Consider the following 12,400-nt stretch of genomic DNA (forward strand, 5'->3'; position numbering starts at 1 on the left):
GCCCACTCACATCCTGGGCCATCTGACCTCAGGAATTCGCATGATAAGGTGGGGCCAGGTTTCACAATGAGCTCACCCGAAACTCTGGCTGATTGGGACCCACACCCAGTTTCACACCTTGGCTCAGGCGATTAGAGGATCATCAGGGGGTCCTTTTGTCCCTCTGTGGGGGGATACTCCCACTAGGTTTATATCTGGGACTCTCCACCATTTGACCTTAGAACTGAAGAAGCTTCTCGGATGAGAGGTGAAACGTCTTCAAGCAACTTAAAGAAGTCCAGACGCTTTTCTTTCCAAGCTCCTTTGGCCAAATGTGAACTATGACTTCAAACAAAGCCTTGTTCATGCCCCATCTGTGTGCTGTTAGGCCTGTTCAGTAATCTGTCCACGACTGGATTGAAATTACTTTTTTAAATGAAACCTTGATTAAAAAAGAACAAAACCTGAACCAAAGAATGTTTTGTTTCTGTCCAGACGTCGTTTGTCCTGCAGGGGGTGCTGGAAGTGTCTGACCACTCCCAAAACTCCCGTCTGGGCTCAGCGTTGGCTCAGGTACCTGACATGAATGGAGACGGGTTCAAAGAGCTTGTTGTGGGAGCACCACTGGAGGATGACCACCAGGGGGCAGTCTACGTCTTCCATGGCAAAGACAAAACCATCCAGCTTCAGTACAGACAGGTAACCAGTCCGGATGCTAAGGGACCTTAGCTGGAAGAGATAATGCAGCATCAGAGAACCCAGAGAGTTTTAATCTTCTCTCGCTTTGCTTCTCCAGCGTCTGTCTGCGGCTGGTTTTTCTGCAGGTCTTCAGTATTTTGGCCAAAGCCTTCATGGCGTCTTGGACATCAATGCAGACGGACTTGTCGACCTCGCAGTGGGAGCGCTGGGAGCTGCTGTCATTGTCTGGTCAGAGCCTCATTCATAAACTGACAGATGATTTGACCCTGTAAGGCTGGAAAAACGAATCAAATCGGCGTTCTTTCTAAAGGCCAGCAGGGGGCGACTCCTCTGAAGTCTGGCTGTAGCAGTTTATGAGAAAATGAGCCTCCAGCTCACTTAAATACTGACCTAAACACTTGTGATGAGTTTAAGCTTTAATGACTGTGTTCAAAGCATCTTCAACACAACATGATGTCTGTTCAGTAAACAAGGGTCAGAAAGCAGGGGATAATTTAGGGCGTGGCTAACTTGTGTTTGACAAGTCACCTCCCAATAGGTGTTTTTTCCTTCTGAAAAACTCAGGCCCTCAGATTGAGCCTGTATGAGGTTGTTGCAGTTACAGCAACCAGACTCACGATGAGTCACCACCACCTATGAGGGATCAATGTGGTCCATAGGAAACTATAGACAGATAGACTCTTCCTATCAGATTGGAGGGCATTGCACTCACTGAGGAGTCTTTGTGAAACCAAACCCTAGTTTAAGTACATCCAGTAAAACCGAGTTATGCGGGACCTGACTCTCCACAGTTTGGAACTCCAATACGCACAAACACTCATAATAAGAATGCTTCATCCCTGCAGGTCACGTGGTGTGGTGCAGATTCAGGCTAAACTAACCTTTGAACCCGAGAAGGTCAACATCTTTAACAAGGACTGCCAGCGAGGAGGGAAGGAGGTCACCTGCATGTCCGTGATCGTCTGTCTGAGTCTGGACTTCAGGACAAAGACCAGGACGAAGACCAGGAAAGATGTTGGTAGGAGTACACAAACATGTCTGCTTATTCACCTGCGTGGGATCTGATCACCACACTGAAAGGTCCTGCCTCAGGTTCAGGCACGTTTTCCTCAGAAATGACATTTAAATCAATCTCAAATGAGCTTTTGAATCAAATCAAAAAACTGGATCCACACATAGAGTTCAAAGATCCAGAAACATTATTATCACTTTGACACCTCTGATTGAAGGAGAGGTCAGAGGTCAAATGTGACATATTTCAAATGCAGTGGTACTTTCTATATGTTGACAACACACAGCACAGTTGTAATGATTATAGTTTCTAAGTTCTGAGGATTTTTGTTAACTTTCCACTGACAAATCATGAAGGCGACCTTGAAGATCTCAGTGGATGGAAATCAAAGTTTAATGGATTGTTGACATGACCCCGCTCTACACCTCGACACCACTAGTTCCCTCACCGGAGGTAACTATGGTGCATCATCTTATCTCTGGAACCTGGCCCAGAGGAGACGCAGCACCCATCTGAGAGGAAAATGTACATCCTAGGACTTGTGCCTAGAGACCTGAGCCTAGCAGCAAAGCTGGACGAGGTCCAGGGGTGAAGGAGAAGATGACTTTGAACGGGAGGTTGGCGTGATTCTGTCTTTAGTGTTTGTTATGAGTTACAAATCGCTTCCTTCTGTTTTTACATCTGGCAGCATTCACACTTTCCTGGAAATGAGGTCGGCCGCTAACAAAAGCCAAATTTGTGTCCGAAGGAAAAAGGTAGCAGCTAATCTGCTGTTGTGATGTCACAGTATGAGATCATCCTGGAATAGCTCATCCAGTCTCTCTCTGAACCGGCCGAGTTTACGTGTCATTCAAAAGAAGAGAAATATGAATTCTTCTTCTTCTGCTAACAGCTGTGCAGTGTTGCAGCTGAGTGGACGCAGCTGTTTTCTGTCTGTGTGGAGGGAAGCTTGTCGTGGTCGCAGAGGCCCACGCTGTTGTCGTGTCTCTGTGTAACCAGCTCCAGATGTTTGGGCCGGCTGCATGGAAACCTCCCTAACATGCTAACGCCAGCCAGCTGTTTAACTGTGTCGCTGCTTCTCTCTCCGTCACCTCAGACCTTCTTCACGTCTCCCTCTCCTCGAGCTCCTTATTGCCCACCCGCCTCCCTAAGCGTCCAGCCTGGATTGGACGTTTAAAGAAACACGAACACGAGCGTGGCTCAACAGATCGAAGATCTGAGCCACAGGCTGAACCTCTGTTTGATTGGACCAAATATCGACCCGTTTTTGTCAGTGTGGACGTGGCGTTTCTGACACCAGCTGAGCAGCAGCTTACCTCGGCTCTCCGTGCTCTCATAAATCAAACTCAGTTGTTAAACAGATGAACACGAGCTCTGCAGTTACACTGTAGGCTGCTGCATCCAGCAACTAATAAGGACGCAGGAAATGCGTCACTTCATTACTGTAGATCAAGCACTAAGAAGTAGTTGCTGTATTTTACGCGTGCGTTGCTATTATGAAAGTTTCTAAAGGCTCTCAGACTGAAGAACAGTTTGGCTGCATGCCGTTTCAGACATTAGCTGCACACGGAGATGAAGAACACACACCGGCAACGTGTTTGTGAAAGCTCACGAAGGTCCAGATAACGGACTGACACCAGCTGCATTGTCAACATATTTATTTATTAGGATCTGCTTTAGTTTAGCCTGAAAGCACGACGAGTCCCGGACATAAAAACAAACATCAGCACAGCACTGAAACTTCAGTAATACAACCACATCCGAGTTCAACCTTCACAGGTATTGTTTTGATGACTTAATGAAGAACCTGAATCAGACCCAGGATCAGGGAGAGGCAGCTACCTGCTAGTTTGCAGGATCCAGATTCTTACTCTGGATGGCATTACCTTGGCCTCCAGTAACACTGTGAGGAACCTTGGAGTCATGTTTGACCAGGACATGTCCTTCAACGCACATATTAAACAAATATGTAAGACTGCTTTCTTCCATTTGTGCAACATCTCTAAAATTAGAAATATCCTGTCTCAGAGTGACGCTGAAAAACTAGTTCATGCATTTATTACTTCCAGGCTGGACGACTGTAATTCATTATTATCAGGAAGTCCAAAAAACTCGCTGAAAAGCCTTCAGCTAATCCAAAATGCTGCAGCAAGAGTCCTGACAGGGACTAGAAAGAGAGAGCAGATTTCTCCTGTTTTGGCTTCCTGTTAAATCCAGAATTCAAAATCCTGCTCCTCACATACAAGGTCTTAAATAATCAGGCCCCATCTTATCTTAATGACCTTGTAGTACCATATCACCCTATTAGAGCACTTCGCTCTCGCTCTGCAGGCCTACTTGTTGTTCCTAGAGTATTTAAAAGTAGAATGGGAGGCAGAGCCTTCAGTTTTCAGGCCCCTCTTCTGTGGAACCAGCTTCCAGTTTGGATTCAGGAGACAGACACTAGCTCTACTTTTAAGATTAGGCTTAAAACTTTCCTTTTTGCTAAAGCATATAGTTAGGGCTGGACCAGGTGACCCCCTCTTGTCCCTCCCAATGTGTTTATATTACACAATTTCTTTTATTTTTCATGGTCACTATGTGTTCTCTTCTGCCCCTCCCTAATCTTGAGTTCTCCCTCCCCAGTGTTGCTAAGTGGTGACCATTGATAAGCATCTGACTGTTGTGGTTTTCTCCCTAACACTGTAGGTTCTTTACTTTCATATAAAGTACCTTTGAGGCGACTGCTGAATGAATATTACAGTGTACAGTTCCCTCTTTACAGGAAGCTGTAAAGCTGGTACTTGATTATGTTGTGAAACAATAGTCGGTGGACTTGTTTCTAATTTATTCCAAAACATTTTTGGAAGCATAAGTGGAGCAGTTCGGACTAACGACTACAAAAGATGACATCACTTCCTTTCATATCCTCTGAAGGACCTGTAAAAGTCTGCTTGTATTTACAGTCTCATTGTGCCACATTAAGCCTCTGTTTCAGCTCACATTTTCCTTCTCCTCCTCCTCTTCAGCGGTCTGGTACAGTCTGCTGTTGGATGAGAGGCGTTTCCCTCCCCGGGCAGTGCTGGACGAATCGGATCGACAGCAGCCCCGAAGTTTGTTTCTCCAGACAGGAAGTCAGATATGCAAACGCCTTGGCTTCTCCGTCCAGGTCAGAAACAGCCCGGGCACAATCACGGTCAAATGATTCCCATTATGTGTGAGTCCTTAAACACGAAAATGTAATACGACAAACAGGAGACGACAGATTACGGGCGTCCCATAGTTGTCGTCCTGGAGACAGGATTGCAGAACCCAGACGAGGGGCCGGTGTTGGACCCGGACTGGCAGAGCACCCAAAGAACCGAGGTGAGAGCTTCGAACACGGGTTTGAACTGCCTGATTAGCTTCAGAGCAGAGAAATTTTTTTTGCACAGGACACTTTTTATAAAGTGAAAAAAGGTAAGAAAGAAGTTGTTGTTCAGAGCAGACCAGAGTCAGCTTCTCTGAGATGTATTTTCTGATGGGAAGATGATAATCTGAAAGCTTTGGATTTACTGGTCAATCTTAAACCCGCCCTTGTGGTCACGATCTGGGTAACAGCCTGAAGTATGAGGTCAGCTCCTCTGAGTTTCCTCTGAAAGGTGAAGAGTTCAGACATCCTGACGGAGCTCGAAGTTGGCTCCAACTTTATGTCAAGAAGAGCCAGTTCAGGGACGTTGGGCAACTAATCAGGCTCTTCCCTGGAGGGCGGGGTACACTTAGAATTGCTATATATATATATTAGGGGTGCAACGATACACAAAATTCACGGTTCGGTTCGGTTCGATACTTTGGTGTCACGGTTCGATATTTTTTCGATACAAAAAAATGTTCATGCATTTTTAATTTGTCATTTATTAAAATTATAAATATATATTTTAACTCAAAAGTACAGTTTTTAAATTTAACCCTAACCCTTGTGCGTGTTTTTTATTTTGACAGCGAATGCGCACCTGCGGACCACTTATGTGCAGCCCTGGTTATTTAGCTCGTCATATTGCAGCCACAGAAATTCTTTTGTCCATGAAACCATAAAGCTGCACTTTCTTTTTGCCTTATAGTCTGATTTGTCATAACTTCTCCGTTTTGTGGTAAGCTTTTCTTTGGCTGTCACTTCTTCACCCTGACCTGTCTTATTTGGCTCAGCAGAACTAAAATATATATCCTGCTGCTTTTACACACGCACTCACATAAGCTCAGCGATTCTCTGCGCGATCAACCTCTCACATGTTTAAGCTGCGGGAGATTTCACTTGTCATGTTTGCATAGTAAGCTAACGATTAATAAGACGATGTCAGAGGAATTGGTGCGCAAATTATCATCACTCACAGATCAGTGCTGTCGCTCTCTATACACAGTTCGCACGATTGCAAAGTGAAAGCAAAAAAACAAGCGCAAATTCAAACGCGATTTCAATATGTCACATATTGACAGTGGCTCACCGATGCCAATGACATAATTACCCAGCTACATTTCTGAAAGAATGCAAAAGCATTGACATATATTTTTCCTTCCTACAATAGCCCGACGGGCAGGGAAGAGAGAGATTTTGGTAGCCCGACTGAAAAAATCGCTAGCCACGGGACGTCGGGCTAGCGATTTTGCAAGCCCTGTATCTGATTGAGGAATCACTCATCTTTGGAAAAGAGAGTTTATTACAGAGAAATTTCTCTTTCCAAAATAAAAGCTATACTATCCGCTTCTTCTGGGCTATATTCTCAGCAGCATAAGGAGAATCCTGTGCTAACAGCTGTCTAAATGACTCGGCTAAAGTTAGTAGCATGCTTGTTGTTTTTGTCTTTGCACTAGGATGATGTAAATGTGCAGTCATATTCGTTGTGTTCCCACTAGTGCTTTCAGGTTAATCTCATTGAAATGACCTTAACGCCACAACACGGCAAATCTCCGTTAACGAGCTACCGCCGATCGCCCCGTGCGTGGGGCTAGACGGCCAACACGTTAACGAGCTAACTGCGCTAACACACTAGTTCCCACCCATGTAATTGAGCATTGCATGGCACATCCAACATACTGTTTTACTTTAGTGCATGACTCGCTTACCTTCAGGGTCATACGTCACATGAAAACCAAAATAATTCTGTAGATGTGCAAAGCTGGTAGAGACAGACCCTAAAAGACTGGCAGCTGGAACTGCAGCTGGTTCTACAAAGTATTGACTCAGGGGCTGAATAATTACGCACACCCCACTTTGCAGTTATTTATTTGTAAAAATGTTTGCAATCATGTATGATTTTCGTTCCACTTCTCACGTGTGCACCACTTTGTGTTGGTCTTTCACCTGGAATTCCAATAAAACTGATTCATGTTTGTGGCTGTAATGTGACAAAATGTGGGAAAGTTCAAGGGGGCCGAATACTTTTGTAAGCCTGTCGTCTGTACTGGAAGTATCTCAGAATTCTCCCTTCAGTGTTTATGTCCTGCAACAAATGGATAAATGCGTTAATCATCTTTTTTCCCCTGTAGATTCACTTCTGGAACGGATGTGAGCAGGAAGACACCTGCGTTCCTGACCTCATCCTCCATAGTCACACGGACCTGATGAGTGCTCAGTGAGTAACCCGGTCTCCACTAAACTAATCCCTCACGTCTATCCGTGTAAATTATTAAGAGACTGGTAATTATTTCTTTGCTTCACCTGTAGGCAGTTCTGCAGGTCAAACCGACGGGCTGCCAGCTCCATCTGCAGCCACCAGGGGGCGCCTGAGAGGCAGCCGTTTGTCGTGGAGTCCGAGCGAAGGAGGATGGTGGTGTTCGCCCGACTGGAGAACCAGGGAGAGAACGCATACGGAGCTGCCATCCACATCTCCACCTCCTCCAACCTGATCTTCTCCAGCCTCTTAGTGAAGGTACTCAAACTTTCTTTTCTCATCCTAAAAAGGTCAAAGTGCATGCTGGATTCATGTTATGCCGCCTCTTCCCTCAGGACCAATCAGATATCCAGATTGAGTGCTCCTCTGAGGACAGACTGGCAACCCAGAGGATCTGCAACATCAGCGCGCCATTCATGAAGTCGCTGTCTCAGGTAGGGCAGAGCTATTTTCATTCAAATTATGATTTTGGGATGAAAAAAGGATCGACCACCTGCAGTTTCCTCTTTGGTTATTATTGATGCCCTGATACAACAGCCCTTTGTTTAGGGTGATGGAGCTTCTTCTTCCTCCTAAATATGTGGACAGGTTTGAACATCACAGATAAACAGGTTATTAGCTCATCATACCGCTGTTATACAGCCAGACTAATAACAGTGATTAAACTGGGCAGAAATATGCTGCCAATGATAGCTGCTGACTAAAATCCTTCATTACCTTAACGAGTGTCCCTGTAAACATGACCGTGATCCCCACCCCTCACTGTGAGGCCCCTCAGGGCTGCTGTGTGAATAAGACTGTGCTGGAGATTATTTCCAGCTTCCTGTTAAAAAGGCTCCGGCTGCTGGTTGGGGGGAGAACACAGCCGGAGGGAAAACGGGTTCAGCCGCAGACGACGACAGGCTGCAGTGGAAAATAAAATAAATAAAAAACAGAAAACAAAGAAGCTTCACACGATGATGTGATGGAGCAGACATTTAACGTTCTGACTAAAATGTTCTAATTAAGGATGTTAGGCCAGGAGAAGGAGACGATTAAATGCTTTTGATCCTGAGAGGATGAATTTGCACCTGCTTCTTTCCTGTCCAGGTAACTTTCAATGTGGAGTTTGAGTTCAGCCGCTACATCTTCCTGGATTACGTACATGTGGTCATGGTAACTACCAGGTAAGACAACTGAACATGTGTAACGTGATGTCACAGAAGTAAATCACGATTATTATTTTCTGTCCTCTGACGAGATTTTATACAACAATATTAAGGAGAACAAAAACTCCATCCTGTGATTCACAGGGTAGGATCGGGGCGATCGGGGTAGGATCGGGGCGATCGGGGTAGGATCGGGGCGATCGGGGTAGGATCGGGGTAGGATCAGGGCGATCGGGGTAGGATCAGGGCGATCGGGGTAGGATCGGGGTAGGATCAGGGTGATCGGGGTAGGATCAGGGCAATCAGGGTGATCGGGGCGACCGGGGTAGGATCGGGGTGATCGGGGCGATTGGGGTGATTGGGGCGATCGGGGTAGGATTGGGGCGATCGGGGTAGGATCAGGGTTATCGGGGTAGGATCAGGGCGATCGGGGTGATTGGGGCGATCGGGGTAGGATGAGCTGTTTGACCTCAGAGAGGTAAACTTAGTGGTACCGCTGTGTTCTGGGACCTCCTTGTGTCATGAGTCGCTGTGCGGCAGGAAGGAGTTGGACCCAAAATGCAGGCACTCGGGCACGAGGTTTAAACACGAAGAACTCGGCTTTATTTGCTGGCAGGAAAAAGTCATACAAAAGTAAACTAAACCCACAGAGAGACACAGGGAGATCCACACAGCATGAGGGACGACACGACACTGACTCAGAGAAACACAGGGCTTAAATACACTGGGAAGTAACGAGGGGAATGAGACACAGAAGGAGGGCACAGCTGGGAGAAATCAGGACTGACGAGACAAGCAAAGCAGGACACATTCACATAAGACACGGACCTTCAAAGTAAAACAGGAAGTATGACACAGAGACGCGAACTTGACACGGTGGAGACAGCAACTAAGAAACACAGAGACATAAACCATAATGCAGAGGACTCTAAGAACCGAAAGCCACAGAGGGAAACTCAAACATGCAGACAGAACAGAGGGGACACAGAGACACATGAAGGGCAGGGGATCGAAACTAGAAACCATAGAATAACTCACACAAGTACGATAATACAAACATCACAAAGAACTAAACATGCTGGGTCAGGAGACCCAGGACCCTGACACCTTGACGTCCGTTGGGGAGAACATCATGAAGAATAGATATGAAATGAGACAGCTGGAGTGGAGGTGGGTTGCAGAGAGGCTGACAGCAGCAGCAGGTGAAAGCAGCCTAAAATATGATTATCAGGGTCCTGAGTAGGAATGTGCGAACCAAATGAGAAGCATGTGGAACACTGGGAATCACTGGAAAGCTGCAGGGAAGCAGTTGCTGACGGAATCAGCTCATCGGGAACAGGTGAGATGAAGAGTGTACATCTGAACCTGACGAGGACGGGCAGACACAGAAAACTGACAACCTAAATATAGCAGGAGAAATGTTTGAGCAGTATATTTTTAACTGACTTGTTATTGTAATGAGTCTTTATCGTATTTATTGTAACATTTATTATATGATATTTTATATAATATTTTATTATATTAATACTATTCTGATTAGGTCGTATTTTAACCGTAGCACAGAGATGTAAGTAACTAGCTAGTTCTTCGTGGTCAATGACAAATAATTATTTAATCCCTGATCCAGTTTCATAAAACATCAGCTGGGAATCTGTGCCGTGTTTATTAAAGAGGAAAGAATGAGGTTATGTGAGTTTTCTGTCCTGACTGCTGCAGGATTAGATTAAAAGTTATGGATGGATTTGCATGAAAGTGTTCCCAGAGGTAGCGAAGTGATTAACTTTTGGAGTCGATTAACATCTGGATCTGGATCCAGGAATTTCCAGAAGGATCATTTATGGCTGCGAGACAGGAGAACATTAGAAACTTCGACAGGAGACCAGGTGAATTCCTACCTGAGCGTGTGTGATGGTGTTTTGGTGATTACTCACAGATGAATCCAGATCCAGGGACTCAGGTATCGCTGTTCAGCTTCATGAAGCAGAAGAAACAACCAGAAAACAGATGATATGATTTAAAGACGGAAACAGTAAAAAAGACGATAAAAACTTGATTTTAAGAAACCCAGTCCATACAGGTTTGGTTTCTAAATGTTTTGTTTAAAGGAGGAAAGAGGAAGTTTGCTCCAAATAAAAGAATCGCTTCCTGTGGGAGGTTTGACTGTGATGGCGAAGGCTCGATGATTGGTGCGACCAAAGAAACACCTGGATGCATCTGATTGGTCAGATGGAGCCAGATGTATGTCATAATTTATGGACACGTGGTGGGACGAGCGCGATTCTCTCCTGCTCATCTTGGACAAAGTTTAAACCTTTCATTTATTTTGGTGGTAACACAGCCTGGAGTGTTTGGTTGAGTATTTGTAAGTAAATATAAATAAAATACTTTGAATTATTTGTAATCACAGATTAATTATGCCCTTCGCCGTGGGCTGTATTGTAAAGTGTTACGTTGAACTTTCAAGCTTTCGTCCTTTTAAGCGTGCTTATCTGTGTGTTACTCAGTGAGGGGGACGAGGGTTACCCGGACGACAACACCAATGACATCTTTCTCCCCCTGAAATACCAAACCGAGCTCCTCTTCACCAGGTGGCTGAAGCTTTTGAGCTTTTTGTGATTTGAAAGTTTAAAAAGTTGCATCTGCGCATTCAGAAGAGTTCACGTGTGTTTGCTTTCTTCCTTCTCTGGACAGAGACCCTCCTCGTTTTGTAATCAGAGCTGACTCCTCCTCCTCTTCGTCCTGGGACCAATCAGACAGCAGCTCTCACACCTTCAACCTCTCCTATTACGTGAGTGAAACAAACTGTGTGCATGTTTGCAGATGTTTGCTCATAAAGACGTTCTGATGCGGTTCTCCCGTGTGTGCAGATCCAGAACCTGGGCCTGTTCTCGGTGCAGGGCGTCCTGTTCGGGGCTGATGTCTGGGCTGTGACCATGAGAGGAAACCAGCTGCTGAACATTACGGACGTCAGCATCGAACAGGTGACGCTGGAAATCTTTGTGCTGTGGTTCTCTCTGTTCACCGACGCTGCAGGAACAGATGGCTCGCTTGAATGAGCCTTCCCTGTACTTTCAGGTTTTACCCTTAATGAAGGATTAAATCGATTTAAAATGAAACTCCCGCCTTTGTTGCTGCAAAGCCCTCAGCTTTCACTGTACAGGCATCACTTATTCACTAAACTGTGAGGAGCGTGAGTGACAGCAGCGCCACCTGCCTGTCACATATCTACTGCAAACGGAGGGTTTCTCTTTTTCTGTCCTGTCGCCGTGTTTCTGACTTACTGTGCTCAGCTGCTTTTTTAATGTTTTGGCCCAGATTGGCGAAGCAGCAATCAAAGCTAGAGGTTACCATTATAATGGAGTCCTCCTCTTCCTCCCAGCAGGCAGCGGGATCCCGCTGCACGCTGCCTCATGTTAGAATGAGCAGTCCTGTCACACCTGAGGATCTGACTCACCTGTCACAGCTGGTAAGGCTGAAGGAGCCTGTTAGAGTCAGGATAACAGTGGAGTTAAACAACAGTGTTTCCCAGAGTGTGTGTGTGTGTGTGTGCGCAGAACCACAGTAACAGCGCGAACATGGAGGTCCGGTGCCAACTGAACCTCCCGCCCTCCCGAGAGGTGAAGGTGACGCTCACAGGAAGCCTTCAGCTCGCTGCTCTGCTCGCCGTGAGTTCCTCCCATCTGTCGTTTTCATAAAGCGAGACAAAGCTCAGGAAACAGGAAGTCCATCAAATTCCCGACTAACCAGAAACAGGCTCAGTTTAGTGAAACTCAGATTAGCCGCAGGAGAAAGCACAGGTGGCGCTCACTACCTGTTTAACTCTTTCAGGTGAAGTTCAGGTCTCTGGAGCTGCTGACCGCCGCCTCCATCCAGCTGGAAGCGTCTAGTCCCATTTTCCTCCAGGAGGACCGACCTGTCAGACAGGTGAGCCCATC

General features: G+C 45.9%; 1 protein-coding gene across 3 annotated transcripts in view; it reads left to right on the plus strand.

Moving 5' to 3' along the window:
* The window catches only part of itga11b (integrin, alpha 11b), a 36,894-nt gene that overhangs the window by 22,843 nt on the left and 1,651 nt on the right, over positions 1 to 12,400 (plus strand). Inside the window, exons 14-28 of one of the 3 annotated variants that reach the window (XR_013909896.1) lie at positions 475 to 678; positions 776 to 906; positions 1,524 to 1,696; positions 4,699 to 4,838; positions 4,925 to 5,035; positions 7,193 to 7,278; positions 7,371 to 7,575; positions 7,653 to 7,751; positions 8,407 to 8,483; positions 10,970 to 11,053; positions 11,157 to 11,253; positions 11,333 to 11,446; positions 11,781 to 11,931; positions 12,020 to 12,130; positions 12,294 to 12,389. Coding sequence is in view for 2 of the 3 variants with exons in the window: in XM_026172398.2 (XP_026028183.1) it covers positions 475 to 678; positions 776 to 906; positions 1,524 to 1,696; positions 4,699 to 4,838; positions 4,925 to 5,035; positions 7,193 to 7,278; positions 7,371 to 7,575; positions 7,653 to 7,751; positions 8,407 to 8,483; positions 10,970 to 11,053; positions 11,157 to 11,253; positions 11,333 to 11,446; positions 11,845 to 11,931; positions 12,020 to 12,130; positions 12,294 to 12,389 (1,815 nt within the window). In the remaining variant the exon portion in view is untranslated. The remainder of the gene's footprint in view (positions 1 to 474; positions 679 to 775; positions 907 to 1,523; positions 1,697 to 4,698; positions 4,839 to 4,924; positions 5,036 to 7,192; positions 7,279 to 7,370; positions 7,576 to 7,652; positions 7,752 to 8,406; positions 8,484 to 10,969; positions 11,054 to 11,156; positions 11,254 to 11,332; positions 11,447 to 11,780; positions 11,932 to 12,019; positions 12,131 to 12,293; positions 12,390 to 12,400) is intronic. The other 2 variants (XM_026172398.2, XM_026172399.2) reach the window with 2 other exon arrangements.

Source organism: Astatotilapia calliptera, chromosome 7, assembly GCF_964374335.1.
Source record: "Astatotilapia calliptera chromosome 7, fAstCal68.1, whole genome shotgun sequence".
Classification (NCBI taxonomy): Eukaryota; Metazoa; Chordata; class Actinopteri; order Cichliformes; family Cichlidae; genus Astatotilapia; species Astatotilapia calliptera.